Source organism: Carassius carassius, chromosome 34, assembly GCF_963082965.1.
Source record: "Carassius carassius chromosome 34, fCarCar2.1, whole genome shotgun sequence".
Lineage (NCBI taxonomy): Eukaryota > Metazoa > Chordata > Actinopteri > Cypriniformes > Cyprinidae > Carassius > Carassius carassius.
In genome coordinates, this window is record NC_081788.1 from 23,447,111 (window position 1) to 23,473,568 (window position 26,458).

At 36.5% G+C, this 26,458-nt stretch overlaps 1 protein-coding gene across 1 annotated transcript in view; it reads left to right on the plus strand.

Moving 5' to 3' along the window:
- Positions 1 to 2,424: 2,424 nt before the first annotated feature.
- LOC132114781 (centrosome-associated protein 350-like) overlaps positions 2,425 to 26,458 on the plus strand; it is a 34,128-nt gene continuing 10,094 nt past the window's right edge. Inside the window, exons 1-29 of the mRNA XM_059523103.1 lie at positions 2,425 to 2,546; positions 3,408 to 3,498; positions 6,362 to 6,458; positions 6,542 to 6,585; positions 6,813 to 6,927; positions 7,810 to 7,966; positions 8,134 to 8,693; positions 8,921 to 9,034; positions 10,622 to 10,744; positions 12,760 to 12,876; positions 14,110 to 14,732; positions 15,275 to 15,399; positions 16,436 to 17,328; positions 18,059 to 18,209; positions 18,454 to 18,599; positions 18,807 to 18,978; positions 20,068 to 20,321; positions 20,448 to 20,608; positions 20,700 to 20,810; positions 20,935 to 21,075; positions 21,884 to 22,017; positions 22,397 to 22,504; positions 22,624 to 22,790; positions 22,885 to 23,087; positions 23,289 to 23,476; positions 23,709 to 23,796; positions 23,952 to 24,095; positions 24,221 to 24,378; positions 26,148 to 26,270. Of these exons, the coding sequence (XP_059379086.1) occupies positions 6,374 to 6,458; positions 6,542 to 6,585; positions 6,813 to 6,927; positions 7,810 to 7,966; positions 8,134 to 8,693; positions 8,921 to 9,034; positions 10,622 to 10,744; positions 12,760 to 12,876; positions 14,110 to 14,732; positions 15,275 to 15,399; positions 16,436 to 17,328; positions 18,059 to 18,209; positions 18,454 to 18,599; positions 18,807 to 18,978; positions 20,068 to 20,321; positions 20,448 to 20,608; positions 20,700 to 20,810; positions 20,935 to 21,075; positions 21,884 to 22,017; positions 22,397 to 22,504; positions 22,624 to 22,790; positions 22,885 to 23,087; positions 23,289 to 23,476; positions 23,709 to 23,796; positions 23,952 to 24,095; positions 24,221 to 24,378; positions 26,148 to 26,270 (5,405 nt within the window). The 5' untranslated portion in view covers positions 2,425 to 2,546; positions 3,408 to 3,498; positions 6,362 to 6,373. The remainder of the gene's footprint in view (positions 2,547 to 3,407; positions 3,499 to 6,361; positions 6,459 to 6,541; positions 6,586 to 6,812; positions 6,928 to 7,809; positions 7,967 to 8,133; positions 8,694 to 8,920; positions 9,035 to 10,621; positions 10,745 to 12,759; positions 12,877 to 14,109; positions 14,733 to 15,274; positions 15,400 to 16,435; positions 17,329 to 18,058; positions 18,210 to 18,453; positions 18,600 to 18,806; positions 18,979 to 20,067; positions 20,322 to 20,447; positions 20,609 to 20,699; positions 20,811 to 20,934; positions 21,076 to 21,883; positions 22,018 to 22,396; positions 22,505 to 22,623; positions 22,791 to 22,884; positions 23,088 to 23,288; positions 23,477 to 23,708; positions 23,797 to 23,951; positions 24,096 to 24,220; positions 24,379 to 26,147; positions 26,271 to 26,458) is intronic.

Consider the following 26,458-nt stretch of genomic DNA (forward strand, 5'->3'; position numbering starts at 1 on the left):
TATATTCTATTTACCATGTAAAAGTAGCAGTTCTTTGCAACAAGTGTAAATAATAATTAGATGCTAGTTATACTTTATACTGGCAGATTTGCACCACAGTATTGTTATACATTAACAGGATGCAATAATAACATATTGTAAATGATTATATTTATTACAATTATAAATAGTTGTATCATTATTAAACACTCGTTAGGCAATTTACTTCCACTTTTAGAACATTTTGTTCATTTTTATTGAAAATAAATTCTAATGTGACGTGATGGGAAAAGTGAGAAGAATGAGCTCGGCCAAAGCCGGACTCTAACCCAATCAATCACGTTACAAGCTAGTTTCCGTGCCAAAAACATTACTGCCTAGTGCCTACACCACTGAAGCCGTTATTCACATGTCATATTTAACCTTATGTGTCGATGGAGGGTGGAGCTAAAGTAGATTTGCACTTAATAAGGTTTACCATTTGCATTAAGATTATTTTTATTACCACACTGGCATATAATTTTGCTTAAGTAAAATGCACTTAATTTAGATTCCCCCCCAGGAAACAAGACAAAATTTCTAATATCATTTTCTTATATAGAAAATCAATCTTTATTTTATAATTCTTTTTTATATTTGTACTTGGGCAAAAAAAGAAGAAAAAAATCACTTTTTTAGAAATATATTTCTAATGTTCTGTTATCTTTTCTATTGAAATTATGCTCATAAATCATAATTGAATTCATAAAAAAGTCTTTGAGGGCCGTGCAAAATAGTTTAAATTTCACTTTGATTTGAAAAATGAGTCAACATGGTAAAGCACGTCGATTTACTACAAAAGCCTAACACTAATGACAAATAAATAAATAAATAAATAAACAATTAAGAAGTTACGCACAATCTAATGTAACCAAAAACCGTCTGTAAGTACTGCAATTAGTCTATATATCTTGAAAGGATAGCAATGTTTAACATAGACATCAATGTAATTTCTCTATGGAAGATTAATAAAAACATAAGCATTCTGCCATCAGAATGAGAGTCAAAACAACCAATAAAAACGTTACAATAATCCAAATAATACACACCTCTCCATCAAAATCTTGTGAAGTGAAAAGCATGCATGTTTGTAAGAAACAACTCCATCAGTTACAATATTTTAAAATTCAAATTGTTGCTTCTGGCTAAAAAACAAGTCCTCAATCCATAATATTGCTTTCTCCAGTGAAGAAAAATTGTCTTGTCAATCAAAAGAGAAATATGCATGGATAAAGTATTGTTTTTAAACAGTCCGAAACAGTAATGTCAGTGAATTTTTCATTCACTGGAGGAAGCAATATGGTAGATTATGGATTGGTATTTTGGCAAGAAGTTTAAAGTTCAAATGCTTTAATTATATATTTGGCGTCTTACAAACATGCAGCTTTTCACTTCACAAGCAACTAATTGATGGACTGGAGTCATGGATTATTTGTGGATTACTGTGATCTTTCAGCTGTTTTGACTATCATTCTGACGGCACCCATGCACTGTAGAGGCTCCATTAGTGTGCAAGTGATGTAATGCTACATTTCTGCAAATCTGTTCGAATGAAGAAACAAACTCATCTACAATTTGAATGATCTGGATGTGAGTAGCTATGTGAGTTTCAGCAGATTTTCATATTCGAATGAAGTATTCCTTTAATGATTTATTGGAGAAACAAAATCACAAACCAATTATCATGGTTACTAAGCTTTTTGTCTATCCTTTGATTCAAGAACCAACCTCACACTAGCTCTGGGCAATTCTGAAGCAAGAGAAAATACAGATGTGCCTTCTTTATTTAAAAAAAAAAAAAAACCTGCTCTTTGCTCCAGGTAAAATCACACAGCTGTGCTCCTTGCTTTACTTCTACTCCACACAGCTCACATCCTCTGGTCTGGAACACACAAACACTGACAAGGTGGGAATGACATTCTTGCCTAACTGTTGAATACATTCCACAATACACCATGAATAAACAACAACGATAAAAAGTATTTATTATTATACACAGAAAATGTAATAATAATTGCTCACACCAGAGCTAGTATTGACCTTGTTTTGAACTCAGTGAACTAAAAGGCTTTCTTTTCCATGTTTCAAGTATGAAAGTAACATGATATTTGATGCAATACCATTAGTGAACACTAGATGTCAAACACGGTCAAAGATAGAACACACGTTCTTTACGGAAGTATCGCGAGGGACGGAGGAGCTGAACACGCAGCGCCGGTGAAAACTCTATGAAGCCTCGGTGCGGGTAAATAAGGAGAATTTATGTTGGTTGAGAGATTATAGTATAGGAAGTGTCAATGGTCCATTTCAAGATAGGTGGCGGTAATGCACATATTTGTCTGCGATCCGCCGTAAAAAGGCAAGAAGAAGAAGAAGAAGTATCGCGAGTTTCTCTCAGACGTGAACTTCCTGGAACAGTTGTTTGGATAATGGCGGACCGTCAAATCTAGCCAACCGCTGTCCTAACTCATCATTAAAGCCGGGAAACATACACTGAAAGGCGGATAGCGGGTACAATAAACTTTTAGGTAGGTAGTAGCCAATTATATTCTGACCTGAACGCTTAACGAAAGACAACTGGGTCACAGAAATGCAAAAAAGTTTGTTAGCGAGCTTTTAGGGTTTAGCCGGTTAGCAGCAGCTGTTAGCATTAACTTTCGCCAGAAGATTTAAACACATAGTCCACAAATTTCGTTTAAATATTGTGAAATTGTCTAAGGTACGACATTATTGGTTCAAGCTAGACCTCTAGTTAGTTGTTTGGTTGGTTTTGTTCGCTGTTGGATTTCTATTTGTGTATTAGTTGTATTTCTGTGATTTACACTTATTTTACATCAGCTGTATTTATTTTTATGCGAGTGTTATAGGAATGTCTTCTTGAGTGTCTTATGTGGGTTTTTTTGGCTTGCTAGAGTATTGTAATTCTAATTTTGCATTAATACATGTGTATCTAATGCTTATGTTGCTCGTTAACTAAATTGTGTTTTATTATTTGATTTCCTTTTATATTAAGTTATGTTTTATGCCTATTTCCTTAACTCTAGAAAAGTAGAGTGTAACTTATATATATTAACGCGGCCAGACTCTATTTTAGAGTCCTTTAGAAGCGTCCGCTTGAGATTTTATCTAGAACATGAATGTTACGTCAGATGATCTCTCAGCTGATCTGTCATATTTCCTTTTACTTGTAATTCAGAGTGATGCTTGTGAGTAGTTGTTTGAGGGCTTATCAGTTGCTGTGTTTATTCCAGTATCTAATATTAGCACAGAATTTAAGACGAGTGCTGGTGTCAGGTTGATTTGCATAATTAAGTATTAAACTAACAGTTTATAAATCAAGACTTTGAACTTTCACTCTTTAATCACCTTTTCATTGGGTCTCGGTGCAGGTAGAGGTGATAGAATCGTCAGCTGTCCGATGTGTCCAGCAATCAGGAAGACAAGGTGGACTGATGTCTCTCTGAATAAAGCTGCTGGAAAGTGAGTCCTGGGACATTATATGTTATGCATAAATGTGTAACATTTCCATCTTGCTTATTAGTCATATTAATTAGTATTGTTTTAATGTGAAAAGTCATTATTAACTGAAACTGTAATCTCATAACTGTACAGTGCTTTGTATACTAGGTTAGATTAAGTTTCAGTTCCCAAAATGTGATATGAAATTTAAAACGATGAGTAGCTGGAGAGAGAGAGTGTGTGTGTATAAAGATGGTTGGTCTTTTAAGGGTAAATCAAGGATATTTTGTGCTTTTCTTGGCAGTTGCTTTGCCATTTCAAACTTTGAAATGTATAAAGCTTTGATTATTTTGCTGTGCTTATTTTGTTCGTTTTTAACAAGTGTTGATTAGTTCAAATAGAATTGGTTCAGATTGTCATTATGTCATTAACTCCAGTCTAAAACACTTTGTTAGTGTACTATTGTTCTTTTTGTACTTCTACAGTTTTATTAACAGGTCAGTGTCACAGGTAGCCTCATTATTTCTAATCAAAGTCCCTGGCAACCTCTCACACACAGATCGTGTCTTTGTTATTGGAAAATGAGTTTAACTGAATAGACTGTCACTGACAATCCTCGTCACTTTTAAAGTTTTTTTTTTTTGTTATGAGCAAAACATTTTTTCAATAAAATATTTTTTTTTTTATTTTTCTTGTCGGGTTCTGTGTTATTAGTTGGTATTCTTCTTCCCTCAATGTTGTGCCAAACTTGTTTAGCAGGCTTTCTTCCTTGGAACACAAAAGTAGAAGTTAGGCAGAATGAGTCTGTTACTTTTCTTTTTTTTATATATGGAAAAAAGATACACTAGAAGTGAAATTCTCACTAAGGCTGTCTGTAATTTTACACTTAACATCTCTTTTTGTGCTGTACAAAAGAAAGTTTGGAACAATAGAGGGAGAGTAAATGAAGACAGCCTTGAGTCTTTTCGAAACTAAAAGTATTATTTTCTTATTGGTAGCTAAAAGCATCACATTGGCCAAGAATATATAAAGACTTTTTTGCTTAAATCCTGACTCGTTCTTACAAATTTTAGAATAAGGAAAAGTATAAGACTTGGACTTGGTTGTATACATTGGTTGTTGATTGGACTTTGGAGATGTGGCCACTCAAAAGACTAAATGATTAGAAAAGTCTGTTGTTTTTTACTGGACATCCAGTTAGTTTTGTCACGGTACCAAAATTTCAGTATTCGGCACCGATACCAGTGAAAATCCACGGTTCTCGGTACCAATTTCGGTACCAAAGCAAAACACTAAAATATTCTAATAAAAAAAAAAAAACTTTTTATCACTAAAAATAAAACCAATAACATTCTTTATACTTATTTACAATTATGTTTCAAGTTTTTCTACAAGTAATATAATTATGAAAAACAGTAAACAAGTTTCACCCAAATTTAATTTGTCTTTTAATTAATGAAATGTAAACATTTAATTTTTTTGATAAATAAAGGGGATTTGCTATTAAAATTTAAACATGGAAGAAATATTGTGTGATTTATTTCTTTAAAAAATAAAGTTTTATTAATTTTTTCAACAGAAGTAGCAGTATCACACACATTCTACTAAATAATAGTAATATTTCTAGTACAATGCCTTTATGTAAAAATTAACTTTTATTTTGACACTGGTTTTACTCAGATGAAATGGTAAAATGCTTGTGAAGTGACTCAGAACAGTTCTGGTGATGTAGTTTATGTATTTATGTCCTCATTGAGACGACGGATGCGCTTCAGTCTATGTAGTAAAAAAAACATTCATTCATTCATTCACACAGAAACGTGCAGAACATGCAGGATTCATATTTCAACCCACTTTTGCGGCTTAACATTTACAGATACTGGTCCATACGGAGATTTGATTAATTTATGCTAACTTTGACAAATTCTGTGACTGTCCATATTAAAATGTAAGTTTCATTATCAAGACTGGATTTTGAGATTCCGTCTGCGTTTTCTGCTTCGTGGAAATCATAGCGCTGTATGTGTCAAAAACCGGGTTGAGCGGGTACTCGGTACCACCGGTACTTAAAGAAACCTGGTACCGTCATATTTTCATTTTTTTTAGTACCTACCTACTTGGTACCGAAGTACCGGGTCTTTTGACAACACTACATCCAGTAATGTTTTGATTGATAACTACAAAGTAAAAAAAAAAAAAAACATTAAATAATCAGATTATTTGTTCATAATATGGACCATTATTTGCATTTAGAAGATAGATAAGCTTTTAGAAAAGCAGCAGAACATGTTTAAATGATTCTTCACCTCTGCATTCCAGCATAGGTCTGAAATCAATGAAGTATGCACGCAAGCCTCTAAGATATGTCTTATGCATGCATTATTAATTCAGTATAATTTAAGTTTCTGAGCTGGGAGTGATTTCATTGTCCCTTTGGAATACTTTGTTTTTTGAATACTTTGAATACTTGAGTTTTAGATGGTCTGCAAAAAATCTTTTTTTTAAATCTCTGGGGACTTAAAAAGACAGGATGTCATAACTTAGAATAAGACAGTGTGATTTGAGTGACGTGAAACTCAGAGACTGAGATGTCATATGTTTGGCCTTCAGGCAATCAAACAAATTGTACACTATTGCTAATGACCCACACTTTGATAGAACCACTGAATTCTGTATGCTTCAATTAATCTATCTTTGTAACTATCAGTTAAATTTATGGTTTGGCCAAGTTTATATTCTACTTTTGTGTCATGTGCTTTAGTTCCTCTTAGGGTCATAATCTAAGCGTTAAGCCATTGCCAGAGAAAACAATGTTTGACAGCAGATGTTGACAAGATAATTGCTTCTCTTACATTGTTTGCATGTTTTTCTCCTCTCCTCTCAGGTTGGCATAGCGATGTGTAGTCGCTTGCGAAGTGAGGCGGGGCCACCAGCCTCTGTCTCTTCCGAGGCTGCTCTTGTTGGGCAAGACAACAGGAGAGGTTTGTCCAGCTGTCACCCTATACTTCGAATTATCATGAGCATGTTTGCTTGATTACTTATGTTAATGTTTATCTCTCAGCAGAGATATCTCATGCCTGGAATTGTCTAAATCAGACCAAAGCTGCCGTGAGTATTTCTTAACATGTGTTTCAAGTTCTGGTTATGATGCCACAACAGATACCTGTTACATACAGACGTTGTCATTTGTGATTTAAATAGTTCGAAAGAAGCCCAATTATAAGAGATCAGAAAGTAAGATTCAGAGGTATACTCTGTAGGTTTAGTATTTGTAGCATTATCCTCATGAGTGCAGAGATCTGTTGATTCAATGGCTAATTGTGGTTTTGTCTTAGTTGCGACACATTGAGAATCGTCTGGAGGCAGCGCCAGGCACTGGAGTGCTTCTGGACTCGGTGCTAGACACAAAGAAAGCATCTGTGAGTGGCGGACAGAAAATAAGCCGCAGAGGTGAGACAGTCACATCCTCTGTAACATAAAAGCAATCCATTAGAGACTATTGTACATCCCTAAACTAGTTGTTTTTAATGTCACCTTATATAGTATTGTACCAGGTCGCTATGAAACATGAAAGTTTACAGTAATGTTCCTAATTTTTCTACAGGTATTCAATGTAAGGATTCAATTAATGTGTGTGTGTTTGTGTTCTTACTGTATATATTTATATATTTTACTGTATTTTACTGATCTTTGTAAAGCTGCTTTGACACAACCAATATTGTATAAAGCGCTATACAAATATACAAATAAATTATATATTTATATAGCTTTTCAAAAGTTTGAGATCTGCTCATCAAGGCTGTGTTTATTGGACCAAAAATATAGAAAACAACAGTAATATTTTGAAATATTATTGTAATTTAAAATATTGTTTTTCTGTTTTAATATACTTCAAAATATAATTTATTCCAGTGATCAAAGCTGAATTTTTACCATCATTACTTCAGTCTTCAGTGTCGCTTGATCCTTAAGAGATCATTCTAATATGCTGATTTATTATCAGTGTTGGAAACAAATGTGATGCTTAATGTTTTTTGTAACCTGTGATACTTTTTTTCAGGATTTTTTCATGAATAAAACATGAAAAAGAACAGCATTTATTTAAAATAACAATATAAGTCTTTACGATTACTTTTTATCAAATTGACGCATCCTTGCTGAATAAAAGTAGAGAAGAGACTTCTTTAAAAAAAAACATTAAACAGCTTACTGAGCCCAAACTTTTGAAAGGCTGTGTGTGTGTGTATGTGTGTGTATACATATAAGAATGGTACAACATTCTTCAGAGTTCTGGCACTTTTTGTTTACATGTCTTCTATGTGTTTACTACAGATGGGCATCATGTGGAGGAAAGTGGGTCTAAGTCCAGAACACGGAGTCGACACAGTCCAGACAAAAGTTCCCGCAGTCCCTTGAGGAATAGCACTCTGGACAGTAACGCCAGGAAACCCAGTGCAGTGGAGTTCAGAGAACCACTTGTTTCATACAGGTAAAAGCTGCAAAAAATTAATGGGTTAAAGCTGAAGTGTGTATATGCAACCTTACATGATTGCAACAATAATGATTGTAGGTTGTTTCTTGGAAATCCTTTAATGCTCCTCACATTAAACTGGCCTTTTATTTATAAACTGACTTTGTTTTTCTTATTCATTATAGGGAAGAATCACCGCTGCCAGTGTCCCAGACCCACTCTGAACCAGAACCCCATTCGATACAGACAGAGTTGGGTGTCCCTCAGCCTAACTTTGCTCTAAGCCAGCTGGTCTATCAGCGTGACACCCGAGACATGCAGACTGCAGACCTGGACAGCTCACGCTCCTCAGCTGTAGACAGCACATCTGTACGCTACCTCAATGACCCGTCTGCTCTCAATGCCATTGACCAACCTGACCAAGCCCCACAAGGGTCAGAGGTCAACCCCAGAACACACTTACAGGCTCAGACATCCCAGACTTCCATGACATCCATCACCAGTTCAGTCACAGCTTCACAACGGCTGGAGAACCTGCGACGTCGACAACCTGATGAAAAGCTGGAAAAGCTGAAAGACAGAATCCGGAGACAAAGGGAACATTTGGAGGGGACAGAAGAAAGAAACAAGCTGCTGGATTACTTGGAGCAACCTGTGGGTATTGGGGCAGCAGCACATAGTACCACAGTACCTACTGCTAAAGTTCGGAAAGTCGCCCAAGCCCCTCCAGCACCCATTTACAAAGGTAAGTTGACTACAGAGAGGAAAAAGTGACTCCACTGTGTTGGGATGGTAACCGAAAGGTAGCAGGTTGAAACCCGAAAGGGCTTTTACCACTAAGCTTGAGCCTTAACCTTATGTTGCTCCTGGAGTATTGTCCCAGTAATAGGAATACTTGAAAATACTTAGGATAAAAAATAAATGTTTTATGAGGTTGTCGAATGAGAGGAAGCTCACTTCTGTGTTTTCTAGGCTTCAACACCTGTGAGACTAAGATTCACACAACTGATGGGCAAGTGTGGGCAGAGGAGGACTTCCAGAATTTACGCAGGGAAATATACAGAGACCTGACAAAACAGCTTACAGGTATACATGGTTTTCCAGAGTGTTATAATACAATATTTAATCTAATAAAAAAAGAATAAATTATTATATCTTTGTGTAAACATAATAATAAATACAGCAATACAACAACAGTGTAGCCACAGTATTTAATCTGTGCTATAAGAAACAACACTTTCACACTACATGAGTGGTTTAGTTAAGGTACTCACAAAAATGTCACAGTATGTCGATAATACACAGCTTATTGATTGTCAATCTTAAAATCACTGATGCTATGAACATGTTTTGCATTTTAGTCATCATCTTAATTGCAGTGTAGTGAATTGAGTATTTATTTATTTATATGAAATTAAAATGTTTATCCATTCATGTGACAGAGCTGTATTTTTACTGCCCATTGTAAGCCCTGTGAGTCAGGAATCTTACAGGAATTAGGACAACAGCACTGTTTTAGCTGCCTTTCGAAGCAGATGAAACAACTTACAGAATTTGTGTGTTTCTGCTGGATTGCAATATGGTCAAAAAGCATGCTTAATCTAAACCGCTCTTGGACGATTACTTACATGCTCCTAATTGGCTCAGAGTTTCCAGGCATACTGCCACAGCTGTAGTTACAAGTTTTCATGTCAGAGTGTACTTAGGAGTTTTCTAAAAGGTTATTTGTAAGGATTGCATCAGTTTGCTCAGCCATTCCTTAAAATAGCATTATGGAACAAGCTCATTTATAATATGCATAACAGTGCAGCTTAATTCCCTGTTGGCTTACTATAGATTTGAGTTGCTTTCATTAAAGAGGCCATATGGTACACGTTTGTAGCTGTCCATTTTAGTTATTTTAGAATTATATGAGGATTCTTGCATCAAAGAAAAATAAAATTTTATCCTTTTCCCATACTCTGTCTGTTCCGATTTTTTAATTTACTTAAACAAATTAAAATGGGTAGTTTGAAAGTATTTACGAGAATGGATCAATCACCCATCTTGCATGCACTCATACTAGTTAGATGTAAAATAAGTCTAATGATAGTCTTTAGGACACTTAAGGGCAGTTAAAAGTGTATTATAATATTATAATACTATTTAATTTTACAATGGTAATATTCATTGAATCATTGAAGTTTTACTGCTATAAGGGACAGTTTGATTACTGAATAATTATTGATGTGTAATTGTGGGCAGTAGAGTAGTATTATGTGCATGGTTGAGAGTATAGTTTATTGAACAGTAGGATTATTTTAGTGTTATTTAAATAATAATATAGTTTATTTATATTTCAATGTGTATTTTTATTCTTAGTATTAGGTTTTTTTGTTTTATTTTTTGTAATTTTATGAGCTTTTGTAATTTTATTTAAATATTACTATTTGTAAAATTTATTTTTATTTCATTTTTAGTTTTCATTTATTTCCTATTAGTTATTTTAGTGCTTCAACTTAAACGTTTCTCAGTTAGTTGCCAATGTAACATTTTACATTTTTCCTCTATTGTTTATATTTTATTTTATTTCAGTTTTATTTCAATTAAAATGTTTTTAATAGTTTCAGTTAATGATAATAGCCCTAATCAACTGTGTCAACCAACTTAATCTTCTCTCTTTGTCCTTCACAGCACGGAGCAGAAAACCAAAGCAGAGGTCTGCAGAGCGAGACAGGGTGAAAGAGAAGAAACCATCCAAGCCGGTTAGGAAAGTACACAGATCTTCATCTGCGCCAGACTCAAATACTAAACCAGGTCGGAGTCTTTTTCACACTCTGCGTGTCTCTTAAGCAAACAACTGTAGCTTGTTTAAGCAAATTATATTGAAATTCAACATCTGAATGCACATATAACAGTGCTTAATAGTAGTTTTGCATATGAAGATCACAATCTGAACTATAAAAATGCACAAATGCTCTACTGAACACACACACACACACATGCAAGCAGCCCTGTGTGGGCCTCTCTTGACCTGCCAGCATTACTGTGCCCTGTTCTCTGCGGGGCGTTCTTTGAAACGTGTGTGTTAAAATCTGTCTGCAAGCACAAGCTAAGTCTCTTATCCCAAAAGAAATTTCTAGAATGTGTATCATGCAGATTAACAGGATAACTAGCTGTGGCAACAGTGACGCAGGAATGCTTGATTCATCCCAGCTCAAACCGCTGTGGCCTTGCTGACAGCTGGAGAGGTGTCAGTCTAGTCACGGCAGGATAGAAAAGTGAAATCGGACTCCTCCTTCCACCCCTCTACTAGTTTATCCTGTGCATCCCTAACTTCAGAAATAGCTTTCTGAAGTCTGTAGTACTTCTCACAGTGTATCTGTTAGTACTTATTATGGTGTATCTCAATCAAGACAGTGTAAAACGTACTCTTTGTTTGTATGTGAGTGCAAATGCTACTAGCTGCATTAATTAGATTTTATTTAATGCATTCCAAAATGTTTTGGAGTGCAATGCAAAAGAAAAAGTTATGTACAGACTGAATTCTCAACATTGCTGCAGACATTAGTGTGAACTGTCAGGTTTCACTTTTAGGGCACCTACTCTTAGGCCAGAGCAACATTTTTAGGTGAATCTTGCTGAGCAAGTGGTCCAGTAAAACTACTGATATTTTTTTATAAGAGGTTATTGGATAATCTGGTTTATTGGTACAGACATTTGAAATAGTGATGGGCAATACAGCAAAAATATCATATTATACAATTAAAAAGAATGGTGGACATTTAGGCCAAAGTGGGTGAAGATTAAAATCTTTGTTATTAAAAAATAAGAACAAAGAAGATATAGCAAATACACATAATATACAAATAAAACAAACAATGCTTTATTTTTCAGGTACAGTAGGTGTATTTAGCAGTAGCAAGTAAAATTAAGATAACACTATATACACTTAACTGTTTAAATTATACATTGATTCTTTCTAAAGCAACTGTAAAGTTGAAGTTATTCAGTCAAGAGCAGTGAGTTATTTTTCTCTGTTTTGTTGTTGTATTAAAATTTAAAGGGATAGTTCACCCAAAAATGAAAGTTGCGTTGTCATTTACTCACTCTCAAGTTGTTTTAAACCTCAATGAGTTTCTTTCTTCTAACATAAAAGTTACTTTGAGGAATGTGGTTACCCCTTAACATACTGTGATGGTATGTGCACCAAGACGCATTATAATTATAATGTATTTTTCAGTAAACATAAAACCATGTAAACAAAGAACTGTTGATAAGCAGTGATATATTTCATAATTTTCCAAGTGTATGATATAGCATTCTTTCTTCAGGTCAACCATATATATTAATTTAAAAAAAAAAATCAGTTTGAATAAGGAAATCAATAACTTTGCCATAGTATCCTTTCAAAAGTTAAAGTTGCCACATTCATTGCATGCTTTGCATGTGCAACCCGCCCCGAGAAAAATGTTCAGGCACAGGATTTTTTTTTGCTTTAAACCCTATGTATTACAATTTGATCTTAATAACAATTTTATTTTCCATAATAACATTCACAGTAAGACCAGAATCTTTTATTAAATGCAGTCAATTTTGAATTCCTGCCATCATTAAATGTAAGCAGGTGGGGTTTCTCTGGAGAAATATCTTTTTTACCAGGAGGTTTGGTTTAATTAAACATCTGTGTGAATTTGATTCCATGTAGCTATTCTCTCTTTATTATTAGTTAATTTTGTCATACTTTCCTCTATGCCTTAATCACACTTGTTTAAAAAAAATTACAAGTTAATTGTTGGCCAACTGTAGTCTCAAGGAACCTTTCTCCATAGCGATCACCACATCATCGTGGCGAGATGGGCAGAAGCTGGTGAAGATTATGCTGGGTCCACCGCCACGGTTACAGAGAGAGCCTCGGGCGAAGTCCTCCGAGACACAGATGAGAACAGGTGAGAGGATGAGATACTGTATCTGCCAGGCTCCGCCCCCATCACATGCCGACCGTTTAGAACTTAGCCAAACCACAAAGAAAAATTCAACATCCATGTTCATTTAGCCTTAAATGTCACAAGCTATTTGGTTTTTGGCCTCTCATATTTTGAATGCCCAACCAAATTATGTCCTTGAGGTGTTTTACATTTTTACATTTTAATTTAAAATGTAAATTTTAAATTAGTTTAATGCCACCTGTTATTAAATACTGCATTTGCTGCAAAGTGCTAGTGTTCCAGAAGCTAGTAGCCCAAGTGTCAGGTCTATTAATAAATAAAGATTCAGACAACCTCCCTGCATTGGTAAACTTTGCTGCCCAGTGACTGTAATGAATAGGATTTGACTGGGTGTTTCTTACTCACTGCACAAGCCAACCTGATTCCTTCCACAGTCCTGCTGCCCTCCACACACGCAGGGCTGGAGCCAGATTTTATTACAGACACTCCAATACTTGAAATGCTCAATGCTGTATTGATTTAAACATTATATGCAAGTTAATGTTGAAGAGGATGTTTTTTCAGTTCAGACATATAAATGCAAGGCCTGCAGTGTATATTTGACCCTGGAACACAAAACCAATCTTAAATCGCTGGGGTATATTTGTAGCAATAGCCAAAAATACATTGTATGGGTCAAAATAGATTTTTCTTTTATGCCAAAAATCATTAGTATATAGTAAGTAAAGATCATGTTCCATGAAGATATTTTATAGATTTCCTACTGTAAATATATTAAAACGTAATTTTTGATTGGTAATATGTATAGCTGAGAATTCATTTGGACAAATTTAAAGGCAATTTTCTCAATATTTAGATTTTATTTTTTTTGCACCCTCAGATTCCAGATTTTCAAATAGTTGCATCTCTGCCAAATATTATCAGATCCTAATATATCATACATCAATGGAATGCTTATTTATTCAGCCTTCAGATGATGATCAAATGATCATCAAAATGTAAATCTCAAAATTTACCTTTATGACTGGTTTTGTGGTCCAGGGTCACATATGTATGTATGTGTTTGTATGTATTCATTTGTTTATATACATACGTATATATATATTGTGGGAATTCATAAATACCATATTAATCAAAAAATTTTTGTATTATTAAAATATTTGCAAAACAAAGTGTCAAAAAATATTTTTAAAAATGATTCTCCTGTTTGCCTCTCTGTGTCTCTTCTTGCAGGATCTGGTCCCCGTTCCAGCTCTGATCCTCGCCTGGAGCGTAGCCGGCATTCAAGGACCACCAGTGCAGAAAGACCTCACAATCGCATTCGTCCAGAAGAGCCAGCTGGACCTTCCAGATCAACAGGCAGTGATAGAAGAAAATCTCCCAGCAAAGACTTTCTCTCAGCTGACATCCGTGGCATCCTAGATGATCTGCATTTGGAGGAGGACATCAGCAGGAGGCCAGAAGCGCCCCGCTCAAAAGTCCATGCCTCAACCAGAGTTTCTCGTAGTGCCAGCCCTGCCAAGACTACCAAGAGAGTAGATCCTCCTGAACATCCTGTGGCAAAGAAACGGCACTATGATGCTGAAGCGGTGCGCCTGTATATTACTCAAAAACAAGAAGAAAGGAAAAAACAGCAAGCAGAGGAGAGGAGGGCTCAGAGGGAGAAGGAAGAGAATAAGAATAAACGCCTACAGGAACTTTACAGGAGACAACGAGCAGGGGCCACCAATGGTCCAGTTGCACCTGAAGGTCCAATAAAGAAGCGGCTCCAGGAAACATACACCAAACTTCTGCTGGAACAGACTCAGCTCAGAGAAGAAATCAATGGTGGTGACATAACTAACATTATCCAGCAGGTAAATCTTTATTGTGCAGAATTTTTGCAGTTAAACATCTTGTTGAACTTATTATTTAAAATATTACAACTATTATATTTTATTGTATTGTTTGTAAACAGTACGCAATTGTAATATTAATCAGTTAAAATAACTATATAAAATGTATGTATTTTTAAGGTACACTACCTTTCAAAAGATTGTCATCAGTACGTTTTTCAACTTCAGAAATAAATGTATCATATTAGAATGACGTCTGAAGGATCATGTCACAATGAAAACTGTTAAACTGAAAACTCAGTTTTGCCATAAATAATTAATTCCATATTAAATTGTATTAAAATAGTAAACCGTTAACTTAAATTGTGATGAAATTTCACAATATTACCATTTTAACTGTATTTTGTAACAAATGAATGCAGCCTTGGTGAGCATAAAAATATATAACTGCATTATATAATAAATAGCAATATATTATATATAAACTACTGGACACCCTGGTGTCTAGACAAAATCCATAATGATCGACCACTATTTTAAGTGTTTTTGTTGTTACACTGCAGCCAAGACCAGTATACCAGCCATCTGGAGAGTCTGATAAAGAAAACAAAAGACATGATCGACCTCAAAGTGCTACCTCCAGCAGTGACCTGTCCCTTACAGAGCAATGTCCGCCTCCTTTCTCCAGGTAAAACACACACAGAATCCCATTTCATTACATCATCTATGTCATAAGTGGAAAGTTTGGTTTTTCCAACTAGGAAAAAAACATTAAAAAACATTAAAAAAGGAAGCTGTTTGCAGGGTAGGTGTTGTTTCCACCAAAGAGCTTCCTCTTAATGTATATCTGTTCTAAGTATGGCTGCACGATACTGGGAAAAAATGACATTGCGATATTTAATTTTTCAGTGATATATATTGCGATATGAAATTTAATCGAATTTTTTCTTACAAACAAAAATTGGGTGAGCAGATTTACAATTCTCATTTTAAATGATTTAAACATCGACACCATTGTGTCGATTGATTAATATGCGCGAGGGAGAGAGAGCAAGACAGCGCTCGTGTTGTTTGAAGTGCTCTCTCTCTCCCTCTCTCCCCCTCTGTCTCTCCCTCTCTCGCGCGCGCTCTCTCTCTCGCTCTCTCCGCGAATCACATTCGTCAAGGGCCGGGGAGCAGCTGGCCCGTACAGTTAATGAATGACGGATCAACTACGACAGCCTACATCGCGCATCCTGCGATGTGACTATCGTGGATTTTTATATCGCGATATCGATGCTTAAACGACACATTGTGCAGCCCTAGTTCTAAGCACTGAAAAGATTAACAAAATATCCCCTTTCCCTAAATGGGAAGTCATTTGTATTCACTGACACAGATGACATGCTCTTATTTCAAGTAGTTCTGTAAGAACAGATTAATCTGTCAGCTCGGTCCTTAGCAAGAAGTATTTGTTGCTAGCCTGTATAGGTTTCCATGGCCACCTTTAAGTACATGTAGTTGGTGGCGTCTTCTACATATCGAGGTTGTTAACACTGGGATCTTCCTAAAAATGTATTATAACTAACTTCTGATTGCATGATTTATGTGACTCGACTTAAAATATTTACTATGTTTTTTTGGCGTGTATGTTAGTGGCAGTCCAAAAACCTTTGTTGACGTTTGTTTTTTACATCATATTGTCATTATACTTAAGTAATCTGTTTGTATATTTTTTTCTATAGGAATGGGTTGGGATTTGCAGGGTCACCCTGGCTCCAATCTGACCAGCATAGTCCTGCTTTGAGGGTCAGCAGCTCCCTTGTGCCCCCTTCTGGTCATATATTCTCTCAGCTGTTAGAACTTGATCAAGAACCTTCATTACCTAACAGAGAGTCGCAATCTGCACATGCAGCATTCCCCTCAACCACAGGCCACAAAATGAGCCGTATTGAGGCTCTTAAGGCCACAGCTGCCTCCCTCTCCAGCCGTATTGAGAGCGAGGCACGGAAGCTAGCCGGTGCCGGAATAAAATACAGTTGTGCAATGGATACAGGCATGGGTCTTTTAATCCCTAATGATGAGCGCTGGGCTAAACCTGTCAGTCCGCCAATCAGAGAGAATCCAACAGATTCTGATGACCTGGTTGAGAGGATTGAAAAACTGCTTGCTGAGGGTCAGAGCACCTATGATCAGGCCCTTCCAGGTGTGGACAACCTTCACAGCTTTAGAAAGAGGATTGAGACTGGGAACAAACAAACACTTTTGCCTTCTGGCCTCACTTCTAGAAACACACGCAAGAACCCTTCTCCTGCAAAGCCAGCTGTTCAGGAAGTTGAGCTGGACTCCAGCGGAGGTTCTATCAGTGAGGGTCCTTTGCTAAGTGAGGGCAGTATATCTGACGAAGAACTGCAAGAGCTGCCCAAATCCAGACTGGAAACCACAGGATATAGTGCACATCTGAATGGAGACAGTTTAAACCCAATGTCACGCTTTCAGAAAGAGGCAGAGAAGCACCTGCCCTTTAATGTGTTAAGTCTGGTACAAGGAGGAAGCAATGGCCCGTGGGAAGAACTGGCCAAGGGAAGCCCAAACAGTGTTATCAATATGTTTACAAAGAACATGAGTTACAGTAAAGGTGAGAACTTCAAAAACATATTTGACCTTTTGTTTAACTTTGTGTAATAAAATTTTGTGTATATATTTTGTCAAAACCATAATATTTTTATGTTTTAATATATTAGAATATTTCTAACAAAATATAATAATATATAAAAATATGAATAATAATGTTTTATAAAGGGTAGTTTAATTATAAAGTTGCTTTTGTTTAAAATTTTATATATATATATATATAATTAATTTTTTTATGTGTTTTATAAAAGGTGTTTATAATATTCCGCTCATTCTAACCGATGTGTTCAAGACTCACTTTATGTATATATAAAAAAAAATTATAATACAGACATACAATGTGTTTTAAAAGTTTGGGTTCATTAAGTCTCTTATGCTCACAAAAGCTGCATTTATTTAATGAAAAATACCATAAAAACGGCAATATTGAGGAATATTATTGCAACTATATATATACACACACACTCCAGTTTTCAGTTTAAATGATCCTTCTAAAAAAAAAATTACATCTTATTTTGATTCGCAAGAATCAATTTTCATTATCAATGCTGAACATATATTATCATCAATGCTTCTTAATATTGTTGTTGGATTCTGCATTTATTTGAAACATAAAACTCTCACATTGATCAACACAGTACTTAGAAATATTATTATCTTTCAAAAACATTTTTACTGACCCTAAACTTTTGAACAGAAGTTTAGATTTTCATTGAACGTATTTGTTTTTGTAGCATTTGAAGAGAGGGGCGGTAAGAGTTCTCCAGCTCTCTGCACTGTTCTGTCTGGTGCCAGCTCATTGGATGGAATGGTCTATGAGGAAGACTTTGTTTCCTCACGTGCCAGTAGCCAATCAGCATCCAAGAAAAGTCCCAATGGGCTCAGGTAAAGTGGAATAGTTTTCAATGCTCTATAGATACATCTTGTATATTTAAAATATTTGTATAAATGGAGAACAGGGTAAAGTTAACACAAAATTTCTAGTATTCAGCCTGAAGAGGGCAGTGTTACTCCATCATCATACCATCCCTCCCATTGTATTTGCTCCATGTAGAATCATATACACACAGATTTGGACAGTATACCACATTATAAGATTAATGTAAACTCTGATGCCTTCTCTCCACAGTAATGGCCACTGTCTGTTCAGTCCTCCAGACGAGGTGTTAAGTGGCAGATTTGCATACAGTAACAGAGCTGGGGAGAGATCTCAGCAATCACCAGCTCTCACACCTCTCTCCTCTCCACACTCAGCCAGCTCAAGCAGCAAGAGAGGTCAGATATGTTATAGAGGGCTGCATCATCTGTTTCTGTGCTCTGTGTGCATTCCTATAGGGATATATCAGATGTCCTGGTACTTAAACATCAGTATTTTTGTAGTATCAGCAATACTGACTCAATTTCACAAGTGTTGGTTTTGAACCCTGACATTCTTGTATCATGATTACATTCCTAATGTTATCTCTGTGTACATTCCTACAACTTCAGAAAGGAGCCTGCTGGAGGGACAAAGAAACACGTCCTCTGCAGTCTCTGATCTCCCTGCTGAGAGTTTTAAGAAAAGTGGCTCAGATAAAGCATCCAGTCGCAGCTCTCACAGGAGCGTGGACACAGACAGTACACTGGGGGGTGCCTCAGTCCACTCCATCCATAGGTATGGCCTGGTAAACACATTAGCTTACACCAATAAAATGCAGACCTTGAAGCCTTTGTAGGATGAATAGAAGCATCTGCACATCTTCATTCCTTTTTTAATGTTGGCATAGTTGGAGTTTTTCTTTGCCATTCTACTAGTCTGCAAGTCACCAGACATGAACTCTGACATTTTGAGCATAGACCAGAAATATGTTTAAATGCAGTACCCATGCTATTCCTGTTTATCATAATTATTAGAACCCAGAGGAGCCAGTGTCAATATTAGTTCGGCTATATGTCAGGTGGAGGGTATAAGTGTTTCGCCTGCTGTATATCTTTTTAGAAAGCGAGGCGGGAGGCAATGTGCACGTACACACTGGCTCTTTTGTTCAGTAGGTTAGCCATGCTGCAGGTCAGGCTCATTGCCAATGAGATATTTCCCCCTAGTGTGACATTCGAACCTCCCTGTGGCATTTGTTGAAGCCTGTGAGTCAGATTCCCTTCATGCCTACCTGCGATTTCAGCGTTCAGAGCTGTATCTTCCAGAGATATGGTTTCTGGGTGCATTTATCTGGCAGCAGTGAGTTTAAAGTAAGTTTAAAGGGATAGTTCACCAAAAAATTTAAATTTTGAAAATTTTATCTGCTTACCCCCAGGGCATCCAAGATGTAGGTGACTTTGTTTCTTCAGTAGAACACAAATTATGATTTTTAACTCAAACAGTTGCAGTCTGTCAGTCATATAATGGAAGAGAATGGGAATCACGGCAATAACCAGTGCACTTTTCTGACATAATGTCCAGCTACAGTAGCACGAAGACCTTATTGTAAAGGATACTGGACTATTGGAGGTTTTGGTGGGTCACCATTCACCTAAAGCTTGTACAATTTGTTTAACTTTTGGATTAATTTTCAATTAGAAAATCTTGTTTTGTAATCTCTGTGAAGCTGGTTTGTTTATTGAAGGAAAAATATAAGAATTACAAAAATGCAACAATACAAAACAAATAAATATAATTATTTCAACTTTTTTTATTGTTATTATTTTTATCATTATTATTATTTGTTGTTGTTGTTATTATTTTTTTCTCTCTGTCTTATTTCATTAGTCATTTTGGCTCTGAGGGAAAGAAATCTCCCCGAAGCCCTCATACAACTCCTGCCGCTGGATCTCCAGCCAGCTCTGGTTCTTCCCGGTTGTCTCCTGGTGACAGTATCCCAATCAGAGGGTCCACCCAAGGATCGGGTTCCCCTCGCAGAGCTCTGCGCAGTTCCTCCTCATCTTCCTCTTCAGCTGCTAGGGCTAAATCCAACCCCTCACCCCATACTCAAAGCCCAAGAAGAACAGAACACGGGACTGCAGGTAAACCTGCTTTGTCTAGATTTTTGTCTAGCTTGTAAGCAACTTAAATTTAGAAGAAGTCTACTATAATACAGAATTTCACTTCAAGGATGGAATTAGTTTACTCATGCTTCTGTGTGTCCCCAGGTTCAGCAGAGCTCCAGTTTGGTCCTGGGGTCCTCCAGCAACATCTGTCTGCTGAGCTCAGTTACCTGGAGGAGTCAGTGCGACAGCTCAGTGATGTGGAGCGAGTGAGAGGTGTGTCTGTCACTCAGCAGGAAACGGTCTCGCTCGCTCAAATACTCAAGGTGAAGTTATGCAGCTGCTAAAGCAATTATCTTACCTGCTGTGGTCATGTGGCCATGTATTTGAGGTTGAACTTTAACCTTTGTCTTGCAGTCCCAGCACCAGAGGCATGAGCGTGAACTGTATTTGTTAAGAATGAAGGCAGAGCAAGAAGCCTTCGAAACACAACGGCAATTGGAAGAAAGCCGACAGAAAGCTGCAAGGGTATTTGCACCACTTTGTTAATAGTTTAATATCTTTTGTTTTGATTCAGACCAATTTAAAAATGGCAGCTTTAGTTAAATGATTTGCATGTTTTTAATAAATGGATGATTGTGTTGGATTCAAGACCCATGCAGAGCTGCAAGAGAATTTGCTCCAGTCTCAACAGCAGGCGTTAGGAGGATTGCATGAGGCCACAAACAAGATGATAAACCATCAGTCTGAGGCTGCATGCCACACAGCTGAAACGGCACAACACATTAAACAGGTGAGCTTGTTTCCCCCAAATAATTCTGGATTGAGTCACTGAAAATCTAATTTTAGTTCTAAATATAATTACCAATAATTATTTTTAAGAATGCATAAACAGGACAGAACAAATAGAAGGGTTATTATTAAATAAACTATACATGTTTAAAAGTATTTTGTTAATTGAAATAAAGCATAAAATAAAAGAAAAACTTGTAAGACATTTGGAAATGTTAAATTAACTGGAAGTAAAAGCAGAACTAAAACCTAAACAGTATATATATATATATATATATATATATATATATATATATATATATATATATATATATATATAATATTAATAAAATTGATCAAAATTGATGTCTAATTATAATGTCAGCTGAGGTTTTTAAATAAAAGCTAAAGGGTAATTCAAAAAATTTATAAATGCTCTAATACTATAAAAGTAATACTGGATATAAATTCCATTAATTTATTTATATTGGTGGATCAGAGTTGACATTATTATGTGTTGTATGTAGTGTCTTTGTACTGTATTTGGACTCATTTTTACAATTGTATCTCGACTCACTCACTCACTTAAAATGAATATAGAAATGCCTAAAGACTTCTCACTTCTACTAAATATCGAATACATTGTCTCTTGGGTATTTAATTGAATGCTAGAAAAAACCCTACAACAAGCACAAATGTTTAGAAACCATATTACATGCTTGTCTTCTCAGATTGTAAAGTATCCTCCCTCAAGGCACTTCGGCACTTTCTTTAAAGTGAGCTTAAAGGATTAAAAGTGTATTTAACTGTCTCTCTCTCTCTCCCTCCAGATGACTGAGCTGGCTCGTTCACAGATTGCAGGAGCGCTAAGTGTTCCTGGTCCCTCCATTATGACCCTGTATGATCAACAGAAACAGCACAATCACTGTTTGAAACAGCAGCAGCCACACTCCCACACGGACAGGTAACTCTCTCATGGCCATTCACTATTCTGATTCATCTTCCTGTACAATGCTTCAGCTTCACTTAAGCATAGAAGCCAGATGATGTTCTGCATTAAAGGAATGATTCATTGGGAAATGGAAATCTGTCATCATTTCATGTCGTTCCAAACCTTGTCAAATATTAACGATATTATTTGAAAGCTTGAATAGCCACAGCAGGGGATTTGGAACAACATGGAGATGAATAAATCATTATGGTATTTTCATTTTTGGGTGAACTATCCTTTTAACCATGCTTTCACTTTACATTTTCTAAAGAGAAAGATTTTTTCAATTTTGTCATATTAGTGATTTCAATCTATATACATCAGTACTGATGCTGTTTTGGATCTTCTCCAGTAGCTGGAAGAGTGAGCCGTCTCCTGAGAGACATAAGAGTCCATCAGAGGTCAAGACGCCACCAGATAGCCTCTCAGAGTCTGTCCTTTCCACGAGACCCTCCATCAGGTAACACAGTGTACTTTTTTTATTTGAGCTTTTTTTATTTTATTTTTTTTAATTAAAGCCCAAATGAATGGTTTTATAGACAGTCAGTAAAATGCTAATTTCTGTCTCTGTTTTTTAAGTGGTGGTGGCAGCAGTAGTACCCAGCTGAGTCCACCTCGTTCTGATCAAAAGGAGAGGAAGACAGCAGGAAAATACAGGAGCAGCAGTTCAATGGAAGATGAGGCTCACACTGCTGCTGATGACTTCCTTTGCTCGGGCAGTGTGCGCAGCCCACTTGATGAGAAAGGTATAGCTCATATTTTTGTGGACAAGCAACTTAAATAGTCTGTCCTGAGAAATGTGAGTTGTTTTGACCACTTCCTGTCTATTCCTTAAATCAGCAGATAATGCCTCCATTGCCACAGAGTACTCTGTAAAGTTTGATGACTCAATGACAGAGGATGACATTGAAGAAAGATCCTTCCGCTCTCTTTTACCATCCGAGGCCCACCGTCGCGAGTCGCTGGACAGGAAGCCCAGTTCTCATCCCGAGTCTGACGACGACCACAGCCATGACAGATCCAGCCCCAGAATGAGCTCAAAGGTGAATTCCTCTCAGCTCTCCTCATGCAGCATAACTCTGACCCAGCCAGGATGAACAAGCCTATTGTATTTCATTCTGCTTGGTTGTCATAGTTGGAGTTTGTTTGTGTTTTCCTGGTGTGTTGATGAGAAGCTCTTTTCATGGGACTGATAAGTGACTCAGCTCTTGTTTTTCCCCTGCGCCATATCCCGTTATACACAGCAGGATGGCAACATGCCCTTCTCAAGTGGCCAGGACAGCTTCTCTAAGTTCACCATGGACTTGGTGCGTCAGTACATGAAGGAGGAGGAAGTTCGCGCTCAACATCAGAGTTCTCTGCTGCGTCTGCGTCAGAAGGCCCTCAGAGAGAAGACCAAAGCTGAACTGGCCTGGCTGGAACACCAGAAGAGGCAGGACAAACCTTCATTATGATTATCAGGAAAAAAGAGTTGTTAAAAACGACATGAAATCAGAATATTTGCATTCTAAATAATTACTCTGATTTAAATTAGTATTATTAAAAAAATGCTAATTTTCAAAAGAAAAAAAAAATTGTTTAAACTTTCACTACACTGACTGTTCATGTATTCAAGGTTGAGCAGGTGGGGAGAAAATATTAATATACATACACTTCTCCATCAGGCGTCTCAGAGATAAAGGAGAGGATGATAAGATGCCACCCCTTCGTAAGAAACAGAGAGGCCTTATACTGAAGCTACAACAGGAGCAGGTGACAATCATATCTGGATTTATGAGATGATGTCTAAGCTACACTTGCAAATGAATGTAGAATAAATTAAACAGTCATTACTGAATTGCTTAAATGTTGTCATGTTTACAGAACAGAAATAATGGCTAGAATGTTGCTGTGTTGTTTTTCCCCAGGCGGAAATCAAACGACTGCAGGAGGCCAATAAAGCAGCGAGGAGAGAGAGACAGCTGCTCCTCAAACAGCAGGAGGAGATCGAAAGAATACGACACACAACACTCAAACTCAAAGAGCGGCTCAAGAGTGCTGACACAAAGCTGGTCAGTCCTTTGAAAGATTGTGTTTTTTTTAATTTTCCTAAATAAAAAGTTTTTTGTCTTTTAAGCACTATATGTAGCTTACTGAACATATCACACTTTTTTTTATTTTTATGAAACGTCTGCAGGAGTCACCTGTATCAGGTGTGGCGGAGGAGTCTGCTCCGCCCAGTGTGATTGTAACAGACGCAGAGACCCGTAGCCCCTCCCCCATGTCTGTGTCGGGCAGTGAAACCAGCAGCATCATGCAGAAACTGAAAAAGATGCGCTCTCACATGGACGAAAAGTAAATGAACCCTCACGCATGTTTCCTTTCCATCCATCTTTTCCCTCTTCTGTCCTCTCAAATAATGCAAAAAAACGTTTTGTGCATTTGATTATATTAACCAAACTTTAATGAACCTTATGCATACATTATCTAGTGCAAACCTCTTTCAAGAAGGCCAAACACACAATGGATGTTTTTTTTTTGTTTTTTTTTTGTTCTCTGGGGTGATTTCTTATTTTTGTTTGGCTAATGCTACTTATAACATTTATTCTTTTATTTGAGGTTTATCTACAGCTTGCTGACTGTGTCATTTTAAAGTGTTTGTTTATTTCTGTGTGCCCAGTGTTTGGTTGAACATAAGCGTGCTCTGTGTAGGAAGACACCCCTCTCCCTAATGAAATGGAGGAATCTTTCACATCTTAAACAGAGAGCATCTTCCTTATGCCACTAGTAAACAGGGTGTACAATCTGCTAGCCAGATTTCTGAAACAATCTGAAGGTCATGGGGTTTCTCTAATGCATTTTATAACATTCACATTTTTTTAAAAATGATTTGTCCATTGTGTGTGATCTCATTCTCCCATATTCAGTCACTCAATCCCTGACAACAACAGGTTCTTGTTTACAGTCATATCTTGACAACTGAGGGTCGTCCCATTATTCAGAAACTTTTCCGAGCACTGACACAAATATTTTCATCCTGAGAATTAAATTGGTACACAGAGGGAAGGGGATTTCACGCTTGTCTGATTCAACTAATCACATGCTGTGTTGTGATTGTAGCATGGTTCACACACTTCTGCTCACTTTCTAGCTCTCACTAATAGCTTGATAATCTCTTTTGTATAACTTCCAGCTGTATATTTTCAGTAATCATCCGAAAAAGACTTTATCCTGCATCAAAGTGATTTCTAATCCAGTCTAGGCAGCTTTTTTGTAAAACCAAATATAATTGTTATTTGCATTTTTGTCTTCCCTTTATTTGGTTAATTTAATAAATTGTATTTACCCTCTTTCATCAGAGCGAAATTAGCAGAATTAGTCACTTAAACATGCCTAAATAGAAAAACAACTTGTTAATTTTACAAAGAAATGTCTGGTTCATAGATCTATAGCATAAACGTTTGTGTATTTCTCACAAAATATAAGGAGATATAACTTTAAAAAAAATGTAAATCACCATAAATGAATTCATACTACAATTATGGATATTCACAAGTGTACGTCACATGTACTTGTGAATAATTGTTTACATATATGAATAAATAATTGTTTATTCTTTTTTTATTTTTTTTATTCACTTAAGGTACTTAGAATTGAACTTTACTTTAATGTTTCAAATGTTTGTTTTAATTTTGGTAAGACCTAATTATGACACAGGTGTTTCTGATTATTTTGTGAGACTTTCCAGACTGCTGTTAGGAGCAGATAAATGTTCCCAGGCTGCTTTTCCAGGAAAGCTTGTAATTACAAAGACCTTTCATCTTTCTTGTAAAGGTTTTTTTGACTTGTATGACACTCACAGTAGTGGCTTGTTAAGGATTTGCAGCATGTAGTTAGCCGCTAAAAGTCAATAACTGGTTGATGTGTTTTTTGCATAGTAGTTAGATAAAAGTAAGGATACACACATTTACACTCAATCTCTTTTTCTGTCTCCATATCTGTGTGTTTTTTATTGTCTCTCTCTCTCTCTCTCTCTCTCCTCTTCTCTTCTTTTTTATTGTTTCATTCTCTCCAACTCTGTTCTTCTTGATTTTTGACTGTCCTCTCCTCTCTTTCTTCCTTAGACACTGTTCTCCTGTCCATTATTTCTTCTCTGTCTTTACGGCTCATCATTGGGCCTCACTGTCTGTCTGTCTCCCAAAACTTCACCCCAAATTCCAGCTCTTTATCTACAGCCAGTTGGTCAGGTACAGTTACCCACAATCCTCCTCTCTCTTCCCATCCCTCTCTCGGCACCTATTTCCCATGGAGCATGCTTTTGTTCATCCACTGCCACAGCTGGGTGGGGATAAAAACAGAAAGAGGAATGCAGTGATGAATGAATGGATGAAAATTAACTGATTACACCATGCTGAAATGAGCTGATTCTTTGGCT